At 42.6% G+C, this 21,013-nt stretch overlaps 1 protein-coding gene across 36 annotated transcripts in view; it reads left to right on the plus strand.

Moving 5' to 3' along the window:
* The first annotated feature begins 4,049 nt into the window (after window positions 1-4,049).
* The window catches only part of CLASP2 (cytoplasmic linker associated protein 2), a 145,794-nt gene continuing 128,830 nt past the window's right edge, over window positions 4,050-21,013 (plus strand). For all 36 annotated transcript variants that reach the window (XM_014266212.2, XM_014266219.2, XM_074540828.1 and 33 more), the window contains exons 1-2: window positions 4,050-4,244; window positions 16,253-16,331. In XM_014266212.2, the coding sequence (XP_014121687.1) occupies window positions 4,050-4,244; window positions 16,253-16,331 (274 nt within the window). The remainder of the gene's footprint in view (window positions 4,245-16,252; window positions 16,332-21,013) is intronic.

A 21,013-nucleotide genomic window follows, 5' to 3' on the forward strand; every position in this document is an offset into this window, starting at 1 on the left:
TTCATATTACTTGGTTTTTTTTTTTTCAGATACTTTGGACAAGGACAGAAATTCAGAAATTGTTTACAGTTGTTAATACTCCAAGGGTCCAGCACCGCCTACTTAGTTCTTTTCTATTTAGCCAATATTATTAGGTCAACAATTTTAAAATTTTCATAGCAAGATATTTGCTTTTTAAACATACAACACCAGGGAATCAGATTCTAGTGCACTGATAAAAAAATATTGCAATCCAGTTTGGTTTTTTTCTGAAATTTATTTTTTCACTTCCAGAAGTTTCTTGGGTCTCATTTTCCTAGAAAAGCAACCTGTAATTCCATATCTTCATAAGTGGCAGTGCACACACACAAGACAAGAACTATTCATCTTCATCCAAAATTCCTTTTTTGGATTTCCTTCCTGAAAACATGATGAGCAGCTCATGATCTTCTTGTAAATTACAATAAGCTCAAAGTAAACACATACATTTCTGTTTTAAAGGCATCTTTAATCTTTTTAACCATCTTCATTATTGTAAAGCCTAGGGATTGATGAAGCATGGGATCCTCAGTTTGCTGCATCTCACCAAATCAACAAAAGGCTGCTTGTTGTCTTGCCTCCTGGATGGAGAGTCCTCTTTTTTTTTTTTTTTTTTCAGATCAATGAGACAGAAGGAAAGTGGAGAATTCCTGAGAAAGGGGTTTGTGAGAAGCAGACAAGTAGGAACACTGCAGCACCAATTTAGTTTGGTTTACACTGCTGTGAAGCAGCAATTTGCAGGTGTGGTTCCTTAGTGTAAATCCAGCAGCCAAATGAAGGGAGTACCTTGCTTTCCTGCCGGTTCACTCTTCCCCACTCCAAGGAGTAACAAGGCAAGCCAGACAGCCAGACTCTGCTGTCTTGGAACTAAGCTTTCATAACACAAAGGCTGTTTCCCCCATCTATCTTCTAGCTGTCTTTGCCTGCTCCAACTCTGGTAACTGCTGAACCCCAGAGTGAGAAAATTTAGGAATCTGAATCAGCAAAAAGCTAGCTATGCGATTTCAAAAAAGGGAGAAAAATGAATAAAAATATTATCTTTCTGAGCTGTTTAAGTGAGGATGAATAAAAACCAGCTCTGGTGTATGGAAGGGAAGAATTGTGTACACAACAGCAGGGAAGAAAAGGACTGCCTGTATCAGCAGTGGCCTCCAGTTCAGCATGAGGTGAACCTTCCCAATGTCAGAGGGGCAGGAGAACAATGTCACTGTCCACGGCCACTGATGTTGTTATGCTTCCCATTTTCCAAGTGCCATGCTTCTGCCTGCAGGACTCATGGGCCAGCCCAGCTCACTGACACCAGCTCTGTCATTTAGCCCATTAAATCAGCCCAGTGATCAATGTGCGCAGGGTCTGGCACGGGGGACAAGACAGGGGCCAAGTGGAGCAGCCAGGGTGGGAGAAGGGGAAGAATGACCTCCTCCGCTTTCCTCTCCCTGCGTGTGAAAGCCATAATTGCACCTCTGCAGGCCAATGCAGAGGGACAGAGAGGACATGACTGCCTTTCCCACCATCAAGGGGACTTGGACCAGTTTAAACTGGTCCTGAAATAAGATGGAGGGAGAAGACCCAACTTTCATTGTTCAGCATCGACTCCATTTATTCACTCAATCAATCACTTTTTGTAACCGTGTTAATTAAGTTCATGCATATTGCAAACCCGAGCTCACAATAGGTCAGAGATAACACACCAGCCCCTCCTTATGTTTCCAATACCAAGATTTGGGTTCTCAAAATTATTTTTGCTTTCCCAAAACAGCCAAAGATAGAATATCTACTTGTTATGAGAAAGCTGCCTGAGAACTCTGGTATGCAAGGTTCTCAAGGCCTTCATGTTTGTCACTTTTACTTGTAATTAAAAACAACCTGAGAACTTCTGCTGTTTACAGAAACCGGCTGTGAGAATTTTACTCCTCACAGCTGCCTTCTAAGCCATTTCTGAAAAAATCTCCAACACTGAAACAGCACCTAAAATCACAGCCCCTCATTTAAGGGTCTCTGTTTTAATTCAAGTGGATTCCTGGCAGTCTACATGTGGGTCAGCCATGCTGGGGCTTTACTTGGGAAATTGCCATCCATCAGCAAGAGTTCATCTGGTTCAGCTGCACATCCTTGTGCAGTTCTGGGCTTCTCAGCACAAGAAAGAAGCTCCTGGAGACAGTGCAGCAGAGGGCCGCGAAGATGATTAGGGGTCTGGAGCATCTTTCTTCTGAGGAATGACTGCAGGAGCTGGGTCTGTTTAGTCTAGAGAAGAGAAGACTGAACGAGGATCTCATTAATGCAGATAAATATCTCTAAGGTGGGTGCCAAGAGGATGGTGCTGGACTCTTTTTCGGTAGTGCCCAGCAACAGCAGGAGGAGCAAGGGCCATAAATTAAAACAATGGCCATAAAATAAACAGAAGAAGTTTCATCTCAGTGTAAGGAAGAACTTGTTTATGTTGAAGGTGGTGGAGCCCTGTACCAGGCTGCCCAGGGAGTTCATGGAGTCTGCCTCTCTGGAAACATTCAAAACCCGACTGGATGTTTGCCTGTGTTATCTCCTTTAGGTGATTCTGCCTTGGCATGGGGTTGGACTAGATGATCTCCAGAGGAGCCTTTCAACCCTAACTGTGATTCAGTGATTCTGTGTAAGTAACAGTGCAGAAAGTCCGATGGGTTGTGCTGGATTTATGGAATAGCACTGAGCACCCAGGCTTGCACAACTCTGAATTTAAAAACCCGTGTCTCTCTGGAGTGTTGTTGCATTCCGGATAAGGAACGCGATTTTGCGGACAGCAATGCTGCAGAGCCAACCACACCGGGAATACTGGGAATGGCTCCACGGTGATCTCCCCATCTTACACCGGGGCTCTGAGCAAGGCGAGAGGGGTTGCAGGGCATGGCTAGGCAAAGCCGGGACCGCGCTCGGAAGCGGGAGTTTGAGGAAGGCAGGGGAGCACCCAAGCACCGCACCACCTTTCACGCCTTTTCCCCTGTTCTTCCAACACTCTCCCCCAGAGCGCCGGACCGGCACCGCGGGCATCAGCGGAGCGGACAGCGCATGCGCCTCCCTCTGCCGCCGGACACGACCCACAGGGGTCCCGGGGGAGCGCGCACTGCCCCTCCTCTGCCTGCCCATCCATCCGTCAGTCCATCCATCCGTCCGTCCATCCGTCTGTCCCGCCGCAGCGCGGGGCAGGAGGTGGACGCGCGCTCTCCCGGGGGAAGCGGGAGCCGCGGCGGGAGGTGGAGCCGCGCGGGCCCCGCCCGGTGTGTCCGCCTGGCGCCGGCCGGGGCGGCAGCGGCGGCGGCGGGAGGCGCAACTTGCACGGGACGGAGGCGGCGCTGCCGCCGCAGAGCCCGGCGGGGGAAGGCGCGGTGAAGCGTGAGCGGCTCTCGGAGGGACTCTCCCGGCCCGGCCCGGCTCACGGTGGAGGGGAGCGGGCGGCGCCGACACCCGCCGGGACGAAAGTTTGGGAGCCGCCCCGCGGGCGGGCAGGAGGGGCTGGAGGCCGCGGCGTCAGGAGCATGAGAGATTCGCCGCGGCCTCGCCGGTGCCCGTGAGAGGCGGCCCGCAGATCTCTCCTCGGACGGGAGGAGAGAAGGCAGAGCGAGCGGGGGCGGCAGCACCTCCCCGGGGGATCCCCCGAGCCCGCGTCCGGGGTGCCTGCGAGCCCCTCCAGCCGCGGCGCCTGTTCTCGAGCTTTATTTCCCGTTCCCCGGCGAGGGAAGAGGAGGGGCGGCGGCGGGGAGCCCTGTCGGGATCCCTCGGGACGGCGCGGGGGCGGTTGGAAAGCCCTGAACAGGAGTGAGCGGCTCCCACCGAGCCCGGCACAGCAGCAGCGCCGCGTTCCCTTCCCGCCGGGGGCTTCCCCCTGCGGGGCCGCGAGTGCGCATGGGGGCGGCGGGTGCGGAGCCGGGAGCGCCGGGAGCGGCTCCATGAGGACGGCAGGCCTGTCCGCGCCCCTGCCGCCCGCCCTGCCCTGCCCGCGCTTCCGACCCTGAGGCCCTCGGCTCGCCTACGAAGAAACTTTTCCGCAGCGTCCGAAGATGGAGCCTGCCGGCATGGATTATTTCTGCGAGCAGGTACAGCAGAAGGACGTGGGCCGCAGGATGCAGGTCGGCCAAGAGCTGCTGGAGTACCTGGGCGACCCGGCGAGGTCCTCCGATCTGGAGCAAGACCAGCAGCGCCTTGATAAAGTGATCGACGAATTAACAGCGTGGGTCAACTCCAGTAATTTTAAGGTGAGGCTGCTCGGCGGGGCTCGGTCCGGGGAGACCATGATTCATCATGGTAGGGAGGTGCAGAGCCCCGGGTTACTTTTTTAATCAGGTAAGAGCAGAAGTAAAACTACATTTGTGCCAGTATTATCTCTCCCCGCACAAAGGGGAATTCCGAAATTTTGGAAGGGTGGTTAATGTTTTATTTTGTCTATCCTTAAAGAAGCGGTAATAGGGATTTTGGTTTTGCCTTTATCGTTGGCTAGGTGGTGTTTTGGTTTGGATTTGAGGGTTTTTTCGCGGCATTGTGTTAAGCCCCCTCACCCCTCCCCCCGCAACTATATTACACACTCGGGTTGTGTTCCTTACTCAGAAACAAGGGAGCTGATGATTATTTTTCGTATTTTTTTCTTGCTACCACTCCCCTTCCATGGTGTCTGCACTTGGGTGTAGTGTTTCATGGGGTTGCCATCGTTTTCTGCAGGCCGTAAAGAGTGCTGCTCCACCGGATTTGTATCACGCTGTGTGTATTTTAGCCGATTTAAGAAATAATCGGTTTCTTGGGGTTCCCTCTGTGAGTTGAAAGTTGTTTATGTCGTGTTTAGGTGACTTTCCCGTGCCTGGGAAGTTATACAGTATCCTCACAGCGGCCCGATGATGACTCACGTTTCGCTTTTTCCTGTGTGCGTGTGTCTTTTAGACGGAGCCACGGGAAAAGAGCGATCACTCCCTCACCCAGCGTTAACACTTGCGAGTTGTTCTGACGTCGGTCAGACGATAAGGCGATTGACAGCGCAGTTTTAGTGCCAAGGACAATCGCGTTCGCATTGGCGATTTTTTGATTTTATTTATTTATTTTGAATTTTGCCCTCCCCGCGGTGCGTGTGCGCGGCGCGGCCGGGGCAGGCCCGCGCTGCCGCCGCCGGGGGGCGCTGCCGGGCCGCGCTGCGCGCCCGGGGCTCCTGGCCGGGCCCGCTCCGCCCTGCCCTGCCGGCGTGATCCGCCCGCACTTTGGACCTTTAAACTCGCTGCTCTCAGCTTGTGCTCGCTTTTTTCTCTGTTTTCTGAGACACAGCAGGAGGGCAGTATGTTCCTGAAATGGATTTTTTTTTCCCTCCACTGACTTTATTCCGCCAGCCTTTGCACGTAACAACTTCTGAGATTGAGGTCTGAAAAGAATAAAGGCTTAACTCGATTTGCGCATATGATTTATTTATTTTGGAAGTATATCTGTCTGTCAAGGTCGGGTTAGCTTGAGGAAGTAGCGTGTGCTGGACAAATATAATTTATTTATCTTTAAATCCATCATCTGAGGGCAGCTGTTGGTGAAAAAAATGATTAGTGCAAGACCTAGACAGGTCTTTAAAACTACCCTTTTTCATGAAGAGTGCTAGCTTCTTACTTAACAGGGTAACGTAAGAGTTTCTTCCTGCACTTGTAAATTAACAGAATTAGGCGTTAAGACTGGAAATTCAATTTTCAAGATGTATTTTTCATAGTCTAAGACATTTTGTTTGCTGTTGCTGTAAGGTGACAGAACTCCAGAGCTGTTTGCACTGTAGGATCAATGAGAAGTATGCAGTGCTCCACAAGCATCAGTCACAGAAGGGAGATCCCCTAGTTCAACCTCCCTGCTAAAGCAGGTTCACTAAGAGCAGGTTGCACAGAATCACAGCCAGGTGGGTTTTGAATATCTCCAGAGGATACTCCACAACCTCTCTGGGCAGCTTTTCAAGTCCTCTGTCACCCTCAAAGTAAAGGAAATCTTCCCCTCGTATTCAGATGGCGCTTTTGTGTTTCAGTTTGAGCCTGTTGCCCTTACAACATGGCTGGGTACCACTGAAAGGAGTCATGCAGAATGAGAGTATTACAAATTGTGAGAATTTTAAAGATTGCTTGCAAAATCATTACAGTATTTTTGTTACTTCTTCTCTATGTCCACTTACTGGTGGCTCTTTGTTGTGTTTCAAAGCATGGTGTTGGTCACGGGTTTGATTCCTCTAGGGGCCATCACTTCAGAGCTGGGCTTGATGATTCTTGTGGGTCCCTTCCAGCTTGGAAGAATCTGTGACTATATTAATGACAACAGCACAAGATCTTGGGTGTTTTGCTCACAACCAGTACCAGTGTTCCCTGGCTGTGGTAGTGACTGCCAGTGTGTGCTGCTTCAAAATGCAGATTAATAGTCTAGAAAAATGGCATGTGTTTTACTTGCATATTTTGTCTCATGCCAGCATAGATGTTACACATTTAAATGTTGTGTCCTATTTTGTTATTGCATTCAGGCCTTGAACAATAGAAGGTAATGAATCCACAGACTCGTGTCTTCTCAAAAAAAACCAAGTGATTTTTGATTGCTGTATTATTTAACATATTGTTGTCACCCTCTACCGAGAAATTGATACATAGAGCACTTAACAATTCTGCTTATCATCTTTCTTCTCTATCTTGCTGAAGGTCTTGGCGGTCTCTGGAGTCCTAAAGTAATGAATCCCTCCCAGTTGACATGACTGGTGATATCACAAGCAGTGATAATGGCTGGAGACTCAGAACTGCTGAGCTAGATGAATTGGAGATACAAGTGGGGAATGATGGAGGAAGTTTTGATGGAGAGCATTATTTCTGCTTGTGGTGATGGGGATGGATAATAAGGGGATAACGAATGTCACTTGCCCTGAACATGCCATATTTTTTATTCCCACTGAAATCTCAGTTCTTGCATGCAGTGTACTCTGCTGACTGTACTGAAAGAGGAGATGGATGATCTGAGAGCTCTGGTCTCAACTCTTAAGCTGTGCCTGTGAAGAGAAAACTTTCTGTGGTATGCCACCCTAGAAAGTTTTTGGCTCATGTAACCCGAAGGGAAAGACTCTGGAGGAGTAATAGGAGGGTTGGCTTGGCAGGGTTGATAGTGAGTGGGGGAAAAAGAGAATAAGCATTCAGTAAACAGGCTGAACTCAATGATCTTAAAGGCCTTTTCCTAAACCATTCAATAATTCTAAATGTGAGCTACTTATCAGCAAGGCTGAATTAACTCATCCCCAAAAGATTTTGGCCGCATAAAACACAGTGCTTTTGCTGTTCTGAAGTTTGCAACTCTTTATAGTTATTGAATAAACAACCTGCCAATTCCAAACTGAGAGAGCAGATAGGAAAATTTCTGAGTTCATCTAGCTCATTGAAGTGGAAAACACAATTACTAGCTTGAGTTACTGGTAAAACAGAAAGGTGGGATTAAGAATGTGTTGACTCATCTGCAGGTGGTTCAGGGTTGTAGTGAAAATGGGTTGCAGAACATAGGGAATGACCTAGAGAGAGATGAGTCAATGTTGAATTATGAGGACTTCAGTTGCCATGTCTATGCAGTGATGAATTGGCTTACAAAGACTCAAAAGCTTTGCAAAGCAGGGAGTGCACAGAAGATGTGCATAATTTAAACTTTTATTTTGTATCTCACTAGAATGAAAGAATTTCTCACTGAAAATTGGTTGCTTGGTGATGTGGTTTGTTTTGTATTGGTTGGGTCTAATCTCTCTCCTTCTACAATGCAAAGATTTGGGGTTTTGGGTATATGTCAGTCCCTATCCCCCCTCCCTCAACTGTTTTCCCAAGGCTGTGAGGAATAAGAATAGGTAAGTTGAATGCAAAGTATTAAGAGTTGAGTGATAGAATTATTCTGCTGGTATTTGGTCTCAATCTGAAATATTTAGCAATCTCAGGAAATGGGAACAATGATATTTTTTCTGTTTGGACTCTCAGGTGAACTTCAAACAGTAAATGAGTTACCCATTTTGAGAGTGGTACTGCTGATAGATATTTGCTGGTGTTACTGGGTTAGCCTGGATCTTCATCTAGGTATATATGAGTTTTGTTTAACACATCTGTTAGGTCTCAGTAGTCACTTGAAATAATTACAAGATTATCTAACTGTGCAGTCTGGTGACTCAAACTGTTCTATGTCTGACTCAAGTAATCTGGAAATCTGCTTTGAACTCCTGCTGAAGAGATGTGGGATGGGGAAATACTGCTTTTAATGTGGAGCTTTGCAAATCTACTCTTAGTTGTTAGTATGTCTTTTAAGAACACCAAAATTGAACAATTACTCTCATTAAAATTATTGTTGAGCAGCAAAGCCACCTTTTGGTTCTTTAAAGAAATCTGATCAGAACTAACAAAACTTGATCAGAACTAACAAAATGGTGGTAGTTTTATATGAGAAGAGTAATCAGGAATGTTTGTGACTGCAAGTCACTTTTGGATTTCTTACCTTTGTGGTCAGTATCTTAGCTTGTTTTATTCCTCAGCTGCAGTAGAAAAGTAATTAATAATCACTAGTTTATGCCAGAGCAGCAGATTGTTTGCCATGGGAAGAAGAAAATCTGATTTCGCTCTATCTCTTTCAGATAGTGTGGATAAACTGTTTCTTTTAGGCAAATCCTTGGAATTACCTCAATCTATGCATCTTGAAGAGTGAGATTTTTCTGAGGTTTGTTTGTCTCAATGCTAAATGCCAAAAGATACTAAAATACCAGTAATGTTGGTGTTGCATTTTTGTATTTCCTTGGTTTGGCAAGTATTTATTTTGGTTTGTCTTTAGTTCAACCATAGGCCAGCAGGAGGAGCTTTCAATTTCCAAAAAGGAAGGGAAAATTTGAAGTGTAATTTTGCAGATAGGTAAAGACAAGTGGTTGGGATGCTTGTCTGAAGTACTTGCAGAGAGATGACAGCAGTTAAAACTTGGCTGACCACACATCCGTGTGCGAGGTGGAACCTACAATTTAAAACTGCTTGAATAAAGTGGAGATACTGAGATCTGAAAAAAGAGAGTTCAGAGATAAAACATGTGGAGTGGGACATTTAATTAGAAATGACCGAATGCGCAAATGCAAGATGTGGGGTGTGTGTGTGTAGCAGACCTCAGGAAGAAAATGTCTGGGTTGTTTTGGATCTGAAGTTGAACCCAAGCCAACATATGCTACACAAAAGGCAAATGCCATAGTGAGTTGTAGGACTGTAAGATGCAGGACAGAGAAATGGAATAAAGGAGGACCCTGCTAAACCTTTATTTTCAGTTACTGTGTAGATCTCGGTATTTCCTTAGTCTTTGTTAGCAAATGCTGGTAATTTAAATGTCTTTGCTGAAGAAGAAATGTTTGACTTTGAACTCTTTGCTGAATTTCATTCTTTTTTTCTTCAATTTTTGTTTGATTTTGGCTGTGTGGGAGCTACTTTCTTTTTTCTATGTAGTGAGAGTGTGGTTTAACCTGTCCATGTGTGAATCCAATTTTATTTTTCAAATTCAATTATTTGATTCCTTCTTGAGTAATAATTACTGTTTTTTTAATGTAATATTTATGTTCTCTTCATGATACATTAGGTGTAATGGAATATTAGCCAAATAATCAAGCAGATCTCCTGAAGACAAGGGGCACTTCCAAGAAGTTTTAATTATTTTAATTAAAATTAATTTTGTCAGGTCTTTAGCTGGGAGTTGGGAATGTATAGTCTCAAAGTCTCAGGCATGTCCTCCAGAAGTGGAATTGGCAGTTCTCAGTTGTTTTGCATTGTCCAGTTGTTTTGTGTTGTCCAGCCTGTTGCCGGGCTTGCAAGGGTCCCTCAGGGGTGAAGAGAGAGACGAGAATCTTGACTCCATGATCAGAAGGCTGATTTATTATTTTATGATACATATTACATTAAGATTGTACTAAAAGGAATAGAGAGAAAAGTCTCAGAAGCTGCTAAGCGAAGAATAGAAAAGGAATGAATCAACAAAGGAGCTCTCTCTTATGATGTCCCAGAGAGAGCTTGGCCTGTGATTGGCCCTTAATTGTAAACATGCAACATGGGCCAATCACAGGTGCACCTGTTGCATTCCGCAGCAGCAGATAACCATTGTTTACATTCTTTCTCTGGGGCCTCAGCTTCCCAGAAGAGGGAGAAATCCTAAAGAAGGGATTTTTCACAAAAGATGTCTGTGACACAGCCTAACTGTACTCGCTGTTGAAACTGCAGCTCTGCTGCTCATGGGGCCAGGTGTTCTGTTCCCACTGTTGTTCCTGAGGCACTTAAGGTTTTGTCTATGTTCAGTTCATTTTCCAGTGTTTCAGCAAGCTGAATTGACTCATGTTTCAGTGCACCAGATCAAATGCATCTGCAGGCCAAGAGGGATAACAGGAGGGTCACTTCTAGCCTGCGGTTTGATTGATTTGGCTGTGGGTAGAGAGCTTTCCCAGCCCTGTGCAGTGTGTCAGAGGAGGGGTGCATCCTTCAGGGCAGGGCTGGCAGCAGTCAGGGCGTGTGAGCCCGGCGATTTGAGCAGCTCTGCTGATGGAAGCAGTCTGTGTGCCTGCTGTGGAGTGGTGCTGGTGCGTCATGCTGCCCGGCTCTGATGGCAGCGCTTGCGAGGCCGCCCGGCTGGAGGCCCAGGGAGGAGACGCCTCAGGAGGTGCCTTCTCTTGTTCTTTGTTGGGCTGCTTCCCCAAAGTGGGCTGCTCTTCAGCTGCATGAATGCTGCTCTTCCCACAGCAGAGGAGCTGCTGCAGAGGTGGGAGTGAGTAGCAGAGAATGGGGGTCACTGTATGCTTGATACAATTTAAATAAGAGGAAATGGGAAAGGAAATAAGAGACCTTGGGCACAAAAAGAATTAAATTCTTTTGAAAGAACTGAGTCTTAAAATAAAAGTTTCTTTGTTTTGCACCATCAATGTGCTTAGAAAGGCTTTCAACTGCAATTTTTTTTGGGAAAAAAAAAGTTTTTTAATTAATTATTTATTCAAAAGAGAAATACCATACATCTCATTGTCTTCCCACTGAATCTTGCTTTTAAAGAAGCTCTGTTTGGAAACTTTTTGCAGTGCAGCGCATAAAGTTTTAGCCAGACAATCTCAACAAAATGGCTTACAATGTCAGGTGTTGCTGCATCATATACTTTTGGGTTTTGCTCACAGTCCTTGGAAAAATATTTATGAAAAAATTATTACAATAGATAAGGGAAGAATGTTTATGCACATGTGAAGTGAACTGGAGATGCTCCGGTAATGGATCAAGCTGGAGGCAGTACACAAGTTTTAGAATACTGTATTTTCCACATAATACAGAACAGTTTGGCTCATACTTGCAGTCTGAATTCAGTTTTGATGATGAGAGATTTTGAAATAACAGAAGGTTGTAAACATTTTTTTTCAGTGATCATTTTGAGTGTTATATCAATGTGTTCTTCAGAATTGGCTAAAAGTTTCTTAATTAATGTGGGCAGACAAGATAGGAAGCTGAAGTTCCCAACTTGGGGAAAGGGCATTAAAGCATATTTCCTTTTTTTTACTAACCTCTAGAATTTTTATGAGAGCACTTTGCTTGCTTGTTCTGGCTGCAGTGCAGGAGATGGTCAGCATAACAGGGACATCCTAGAATTGTGCCTCTTGGGAGATCCCCTGAAGAAACCAAGCCTTTCAGTGCAGCAATACACTTGTCACTCTCTAGATGAACACGGGTGATTCATTCAGCAATCCTCTGGTAGTGTGGTTGCTTGCACAGCGTCACTGAAATGTTCTGTGGTTGACCATCACAGGAGAATTGTGAAGGGAAGGTTATCAGAAGTTTGATAGTCTGATGTATTGCACTAAGTAGTTTATTTAGTTGTTGTTTTGCACTGGGTGATTTAAGATTTGCACTGAGTAGTCTTTATATTGCACTGAATAGTTTATGTTATATCTGATGGTTTGTTCACACGGATTTTTACAATAGTCTATACCCCTTTTGAGACAATGAGGTTGCAGCTGACAGGTAGTTTAACAGTAGCAAAGATGGGATGCTTAGGAGAATCTTACCTTGTAGTACAAAATATAGTTGCAAAACATCATTTTGAAGGCAGTAGCAGAGGTAGAGTGGGCTCCGCATTTGCTAACCAACTTGGACTCCAATTGTTGAGCTTGAAGACTTTGTTAGATACCAGCAACTGTGCTCTCTCCTTGCAATGTGATGTGATACATATTAAAAAAAAAATCATGCCATTGGAATTGGAAGTGTGTCATTAGTGCTCTTGAAGGTGAAAGACACAAGAGAATGTAAATAATGCTTCCTTGTCAGCTAAAATATCTTCAGTATAGAAGATGTGTGTGGTAGCTTCAGCAGCTGGATCTGCAGTTTTGGCTTCTGTCAGCAGAGGCAGCTGTCCAACTGCTGCTAAGTGGCAGGGAGAATGGAGTCTGAAGATGTCATGGCTGGAACTGAAAAACCACACAGGTTGAAGAAATGACCCAGAAAAATGGAAATGTCCTTCTGCTCATGGGGCCAAGGGCATGCTCAAGTATCTACAAGCTTTTGAGTCAAGGGAGTGAATGGAGTATGGATAGATCTCTGCAGATGGGGGAAGTGGATAGAATTGGAGTGGGAAACAGTAAAGGGAGCAAGAAGTATGGAATAGGGGAGCAGAAGTGTGTCCTGAAAGATGAGTAGAGAGAACTAAGAATATGAAACTTGAAGAAGTCAAGTACAAGATAGTGCACAAACATAAATATTTTTGTTTCACATTGAGCTGCTTGCAAGGTTCTTGAGATTATGAAAATTAAGAAAAGTGTACCTTGTGTCTTGGCTGACAATACTTGTAAAAAAATCATCCCATGAAATTTTTGCATATATCTTGTTCCAGCAGTGCAGTGCTGGAACAATGCTTGCTCTTGCAGGGCGTAGTTGTTTGGCATGCTGTGTCCTTTTTGTCAGTAGTTGTTAGTGATACCACAGCCGTCCCCATGGTGACAGGAAGTCCAATGCCTTAAATTGATTCTTTGGAGTCCTAGATAGGGACCTCCATAATTCCCCCATTAGATTCTCATGACTAGTTCACAGATCCTGTTCTACAGAACCCATATTTCCATGCACAGTTCAGAGATCCTATGACCAAACCCAAGGACATTTGTATTAAGGTTATTTGGCAAGTTACACAAGTAGGGATGTTTTCCTGGTAGTGTCCTGCCCCTAGCTGTCCCCCACAGGGATAGGAAATTACAGAACCACAATGAAAATAACAGTAAGTATGCATGGTTATCCAGGTATGGTTTGAAGAACAGTATTTCTTTTTCTAGGAGAAAACTTAGATGCCTGGAAGTTGTCCACAGAAGGGCAGGGGAAGTGCTGGAAAGTGTGTGCAGAAGGAGAGCTGGAAAAGGATCAAGCTTGCAGAGCAAGAATAGGCTCAATTACTAATCACTGGTTCTATTCATAATCGTTTTTTGGTTGGAACATCTTGATTTCTCTAAAGAGTCTGGTCTTTTTTTATCCAGAACAGATAAAATATTTCTCAGTTGGTTTGGCAACTTTGTTGTGATCTGAGAAGTCAAGGATAGGCTTAATATTGGCTTGTTAAAGAATAGCAAATAACCAACTGTAGTTCAAATGAGCCTAAATTTCTTTTTCCCTATGAACTTTAAAAGCACTGTTTAAATGCCTCAGACAATGGTAAACTGATGAATCACTCTCAACATACAAAGGCTCTTTCTAGACAGCAAGCAAAAGGCTTAATGAATGCAGAGTAAGAAACAAATCCATTGATTTTAATCCCAGAAGGCATTCATCCTTCATTGGAGCTGTTGGGGAAAGAGGAGTGATGCTAGTGAAAGGTTTTTCTGTTGATAGTGGACAGCCTGTGTTGGTAAATGGTCCCACACAGTGCCTCAGAACTTGGAACCTCTTTGTTGCAGGGCTTCTGCAGAACCTCTAAGTTCTGCCTCAATTTACATTTTTTAATTTTTTTTTTTAGAATGGTGTTTATGTGACCCCATATAAATTAGAAGCTCTTTCCAAAGGGCTGCTTGAATACTGCACTGATGATACCTACCAGGAGATGGTGAAGCTTAGAGCATTGTGTATCAGAACAGAGAAATATTAAAACTGATTTACAAAACCAACAGGTGGTAGTTCACTTGCTATCCTCTGTAGCTGTGTGGTACAGCTGACTTGTTTTGTGATGTGGAATGAAAGCTAATTTTTTAGCAAGAGCAGTTTTCCATTACTTCAGCTTGTGGCCACACTGACATTTTAACTCTTCAGTTATTGTGATTTCATACCTGTTACCTTTTCAGAGTTGCAGACCACAGAAGACTTTGCATGAGGTAAAGCTCATGCACGTGTGCTTTACTCTAAGTTTCTTAGTTCTTCATGAGGATGGAAGTCTTCAAGACAGATTTTGCAAAGATAATCTAATATGTGGAGAAGAGAGAAACTTTTAAAATTGTATCTTAACAGATGAAAAGGCTCCTGTTTGTGCAAAACACTTGCATGGAAAGGTACCTTAAAATTGTCAGTGCAAGTCTCAGATGAGTTTGTAGTCAGGAAACAGAAGCATAGGAAAACTGTGACTCCAGAAGGAATTTATTTCTTTCAGACACTGGTTTTTAGACAAAGCTTTTGACTATGGTTTCATATTGCTTGATAAGCTGGAAAGTAACATTAAAGGAAAAACCTTGTGGAAAGCCTTGACATTACCACAAAAGCTAATTTGTATAATTCTTTTTTGTATAAGTAAGTTACTAGGTATAGTATTCCATTTCTCTAATCTGTAGATAGTTACTTCTTGGCAATATATTAATTTAAGCCAGTGATGCCATCCATTTATATATGCTATCCTGAGTTTCAGTATGTAATAGAATTGTGTCTGGGTGAGTTGTACTAACTACCAACTAAGTTTTATATCTCCTTTTTAAAAGCAGATCTGTTGTGCAAATACTGAATTTATTGAAATCAGCTTCACTGTGTGGTTGCTTCTAATCCTGGGATTTTTGAGGACCTTATTTTTCCAGTTTCCTGTAGAAACAAGGCTTGTATGATGCTGTGTGCATGGGCCATGTGTATCACATGCATATCCCGTCAAGTTTTCTTCTGGCCTTCTGCCTAGTGTGGACAATTGTGACAGATAGGGATCTTAAGGAAACAGAGGGGTCCAAAAATGCAGATCCAAATGTTATGAAAATAAACAGCTAATAAAGGAGATGAGTTTTACTCATGAGTTCATGGGGAGAAATGTGCAGTACATGTCTTACTAGAAAATAAAGAGGAGGAAAAGCTTGAGGAGGTTGTTCCTTTGACAAATGGTTGTTCCATTTGCACCTTCATGGGCAGCAGCAAATTGAGGTAACTACAAGTTGTGAAAATGCAGGTTCTGGTGTTCATTATGAGCTATTGTAGGAAATACAAAAGGAAGTCTTGGAACAATATGCTAGACAGTAAATAGCAAAAGAAGTGTCCCTACTTCTTAAAATAATTTTGTCAAATTGATAATTTCGGTTTGTGTTTTTGTTTCTGTATTAGTGGATATTGTTATCTCATCTGGTTTCTGTACATGAATGGGAAATGCCTCAAAACTCCAGTAGTACTTTGCATTTCCTTTTTTTTTTCTGTTTTGGTTTAGGTTTTGTTTGGGTTTTTTTTTCATTGTTGTGGGTTGAGTTGGTCTTTGTTTTGGTTTCGTTTTTCTTGATGTTTTCATTTGGTTTGAGGGGGTTCTTTATTATATTTTAATGAGCAAATGAAAAATTGAGCTTCCCTAGTTTAACAAGCGAGTGGAAAAATGGTCTACACTGGACCACTAGGGAAAGCAGAATTAGCTTCTCAATTATTTTCTTTTGGGAGTTTGGAAAATGATGTAATGACCTTAGTGGAAGAGCTAAGTGGCCAGAAGTAAGCTCCTGGAGTAAGCTCTTAGCATCTGGGAAACATTTAAACCATGTCTTTGTTTGGGTTTTGTGGCTGAAAATAGGAAAACATTGGATTTCTAATACTTATTTTCTTCTGTTTTAAGACAAGAATTAAAAAATCTGAATTGCTCTGGTACATGTAAATAAACTTGATCCATTTCAAACATATTCTGATAACTTTGTCTTGATAGGAACTTTGAAAGAATTCTTAGCTCTTCATCTGAAACTTTAATTTAAGATAGCTTTTCAGCATACTTGCATTTCTATGCTTAAGTTATTTGCAATATATTTTAAAACTTTCCTTATTGATCTGGTTTATAATATCTAATGCTTTTGTTTCAACAGGTAGCACTACTGGGATTAGATGTTTTAGGTGCCTTTGTTGACAGACTGTCAGGACGCTTTAAACCCTATATAGGAACTGGTAAGTGAAATACAACTTTTTTCCTAAGACCAAACAGTAAAAGATATTTCCTCCCCTCTCTCCTAGCAGCTGAAGTGGAACATATTGAAAACTTCTTGAGCTAATTACAATGTACTGGCAGGCATTTTACTGGTGTTGGAATTGAAATAATTGTAGAGTAGCATGTCAGTATTCATTTGTCACTGATTTCTTAGGTGGTGCTTGGGATTTTTTTAATGGTTCAAGGAGTGCCTTTCCAGTAATTAGTTCCATGCTATATGGTTGCTTACCACTCCCTGAGACAGTCCTCTAAAATTTACATTGAAACACAAGTATTATCTTCAAGTTGTGTTAAAGATGGAAGGTTTTATTTGCAGATCACTTTAATCAGAGATTTATGCCTCCTGAAGCCTGTAGTCTCAGAGGATTATGTGGTCCACCTTCTGTTAGATAACTTGACTGTAGCTTTTAGTAAAGTTTTTATGGGATGAAAGAAATAAGTATTAACTCTTATTCCTGTGTGAAATGTTTACTCAAATGAATTTCAGGTTAATGGATCTACATGTGTTGGAGTATGAGACCTTTTTTGTGGGAGGTGCAAGCAAACTACTTGTCAACTCATTTTGCTGCTGGCTTTGAAAAGAGCTAGTGATATTAGGATAATAATGTTGGTTTTATAGCACTGGCTATTTTTGACAGAAGTTTCTAGCGAATGTCCTTATTCAAAATTTGAGTAAGTTACATTATTTTCCCTGATCCCCAGCTATCTCAAATTGTCAAAATTTTACATGTCTAGTTTTGTAATTAAGAGCTTTGAAATAAAATTTCAAAGTTCAGGAATACAAAGTATAATTTATGACAAGCTGCTAACTAAATTAATTGAAAGCTTATTTCAGTATTCTGTGGAGCTACTGCAGTAGTGTGCTACAGAATTTAAATCTGTTTTGTTTTGGAGAGCTTCTCTTTGGCTGGTTAATTTTGTATTGGAGCAGTGTAAGGGAACTGGAGACATACTGTGCTATGCACAGTATTGACTTTTGAATAGTCTCCATTTGTTGCTATAAACACTGTTTTGCTCCAGAGTTTGGCTAAGTTTTGGTTTTTATTTTAAGACACTGTAAAACCTAAAATTACAGTCACATTATTAAAGGAGTGTTGGGAAGCTTATTCAGGTTTTCTCTGTTGTTTTAAGTATGAACTATCTGAGAATAGTTTGAAAATCCTCTTGTGGGTTTGGGCTTTTCTTGTCACAGTAGTTAAACGAGACCATGTGCAAACGGAATATTTAAATTTCAGTAGTATTTATATTCAAAAGCAGAGGAGAGAGAGAGTACTAGCACTGGGTGACAGTTGAACACAAGTAACATCTGAAGTTATGTATTCTTCAAGTATTTTTCAGTTAAGCTAAGAAGCACTGCTTTCAACTGAAACTGAGCCTCAGCACCTTCAGAATCAAGACCTCTAGAGTATTCAAGTTACTGTAGTTCATGATCAACTTCTGTATAAACAAACCTAACAGTTGCTGAAATCTTAGTCTCAGTAAAGGCAGAAAACAGTATTTTAGGTTACTTTTTAAAAGAGTGATATGATTTCTCCTCAGTTGTTAGCTCTCTTTCTCCAAGTTTCATAACAAGGTGGGAATATCATTCAGTTTTTGTCAGTGAAGCAGTAATATAAACACATTATTGTAACTGTCTTGGGTTTGTGTAGTCCTGGGCTTATGAGAATAATTAAAAGCACATTGGTGAAGCAGAGAACTGCTTCCTTCAAGAAAACTTAAAGAACCAGGAGTTTCCTAAATCATGTTCTGTTGACTCTACAGATTTGTCTTCTAATGTAATCTGACTCCAGTAAGTCAGACCAAAGACTTGTATTTGACAGTGATTTGTTTGCAGTTGCCTGAGAAGAAAGTAAGGACAGGAGAAACAGGCAGTGATAACTCCTTCATCAGTAGGAGTTGTCAGCAGTCTTACAGGTTAGGGCCATCTGAGGCAAATGGTGTCTTCAGTGTCTGCCCTTTCTCTTTGTTTTCCTACAGCTTTTTCTGTTTAGTTTCTGACCCACATTTGGTTTTTGCAGTGTTCTGTAGAAGTACTTAAGTATGTGAAACTTGTTTGGACTGATTGCCTGAAAAACTTGGTGCTTGCTAGATCTTGTGTTAGAGAGGTGAGCTAACATTTCGTACCTGCCTGACTGCCAGTTTCTATTTGTGGATCTCTTCCATGCCTGTCCTCTGCTATCCCTCCCTCTGCCTCAGCTCGAAGACACAATGGAGCTGTTTCTTGTACACAACTGTTTGCCCTTTCAGTGCCTTTCTGTTGCGGTGCATTTGAGTTAAGGAAGCCATATCTATCACACCATACCAGAGAGGTGGCCTATGTTCATAGTGGCACAATTGTATTTGTTTGTATTTGTCATCTATTACTTTTGTAGTTATTGATTATAGATCCCTCTGTTGCATAGCTGCTTGTAGGAGGATAGAATATGAGAAAATAGTGTAGAAAGTAATCTTACCCCTAAGGAGTTGCAGCTGGGCCAGTTATCAATAATTAGGAGCAGCCTGACTTTAACAGGCCACAGCTGTAACCATTGAGAAGCAGAGTGCTATAAAAGAGTGGGGTGGCCGCTTGAGAAGGGAACTGCAGTCAGTTGGTTACTTTGTGAAGAAGAGAGAGTCAGTGCTCTGAGGAGTTGTCCACGAGAAACACCAAGAAGGTATGGAACTTTTGTGATAAGTAGACAACAGTATGGAACCCCTGCGATAAGATGACAACAGCTACTCCCTGAAAGTTTGCCTAATACATGCATGAGACTGTCTACTACAACACCCTGTTTCCTGTACAGCGATGGTGGATTTGGGGCCCACTCTCCAGGGTAGTGTTTTTGCTCCATGCCTTTATCATTAGGGCAAGACCCCTTCTTGAGAGCTGTGTGGAAGTTCAGCTCTCTAGAGAGGTTTTTTTTCTCTTTTATTTTTTTAGCTTGTGTCCTGGTTTAGGGCAAATTTGTTAAAGAATCTGCAAAGGAGGGCCCCTCCAGAAAGCAAAACCTACACGGCCCCTCCCCCCAACTGGTTGGGGAAAAAATTCCTCGGAGAGAGGTGGAAAGAACCTGTTTATTTGACTGGCCCAGCACCCCCCCAGCACACAAAATAAACAATACCCGATGACACCGCTCTGAGAAAGATGGCAAAATCAGAAAGTCTCTTTCGGGGGTGGTTGCTCTGTTCTCAGTCCCTCCGGCGCTGGGGCAGCTGCAGCCAAACCTTCGGTGGTCCCGGTCCGGAGCAGGTTCGAGATGGTCACAGAAACAGGAGAGGAGAAACAGTCCAGGAAGCAATGTGGACTGTTTAGCTAGAACTAGCTAATAGGCAGAGGCGAGAGCAGAGCAGAAGCAAGAGCAGAAAAAGAGAGCAAGCAAAAGCAGCAAGCTGAAGCTGGAAGTGAAAAAACAGCCTTATGTACCGCTTGTCTCTGTGTCCTGATAAGAGAAACCCAAACAAAACTTCCACTCTTCAGAGCCGGTCTTAAAGGCACAGAACAGATGAATGGGGATATACAAGCATCATAACGTCACCCCAGGACAGCTTGGTGATGTCCAGTTAAGTTATATGGATATTGTTAATGGGGTATATAATCATGTGTTTTGGATGTGCAATGCATTCAGGTGATATTAGGAGAAAACAAAAATCATGGAATTAAGCTTGAAAATGTCGGGAAATTTGTAAGCAAAGTAGTTCAGCTAAGTAACAAGTTCTTCGGGTCCCACAGACCCATCTTAGTATTAATTTATATGGTAGGCTTTTACTTTCTCTATTTTGGTCAAATAAATGTAAGTGTATTATTTTTTGAAGGCAAACATAACAGAATTTTTCCAGAGAATTCAGTTATTACTTTGAAATAGTCAAACTATAGTTAACTTCTCAGTTATTGCACTAAGCTGTTGTAGGTACTTGCATTCCCAAAGAATAACAGGGATTGCACCATAACTACAGCAAAGCAGGATAGATGTGAAATACCTAACTGCTTTTTTAAAAATACAATGCAACCTGTTTTCTAGGTAAAGCTTCAATTTTACAGCTGTTTTAACTTATAACATACCTGCAACCCTAAATGTATTTTTCTTTTAATAAACAGTGTTATATTTTGGTGACCCTGAGATATTTTTATTTGTGATTCAGATCTCAGTAAATGATGGAAGTATAATAATACATTATCCAACTGCAATAGGGGAAAACATATTCAACCTTTTCCCACCCCATCCCAATTTAATTTCCTGTTCTGTTTTGATGGGGGTGGATTTCCTTAAGTGCAGAGGACAGCTAATGTCACTGAATATTCACCCCCTTAAACATTACAGGCTTCTGCTATGAGGTGGAAAACATGAATGCTTTACTACAATCTTTTCAACCTACATATATTTACATTTGGGCAAAACCAATACAACAGTGGTAGGGCAGATACCTTCCAGTATTCCAAAGAGCATGTTAGTGATCTTTGCATTGAAGTATAATGCCTGATAAGAGACTTAATTCAGTTTCCTAGGCAACCATCCAACATTGCACTAAATTTCTTATAAGGTGTTATCCTTTTATGATTAACGACATTGAGTGTGCTCTGCAGCTGGCATCAGTGTTCTGGGAGTCTAGACACACAAATTTGGCATCTTTCTTTTAGTACTTCCACTTAAAATCTTTGAAAATA

This window comes from Zonotrichia albicollis, chromosome 1, assembly GCF_047830755.1.
Source record: "Zonotrichia albicollis isolate bZonAlb1 chromosome 1, bZonAlb1.hap1, whole genome shotgun sequence".
Classification (NCBI taxonomy): Eukaryota; Metazoa; Chordata; class Aves; order Passeriformes; family Passerellidae; genus Zonotrichia; species Zonotrichia albicollis.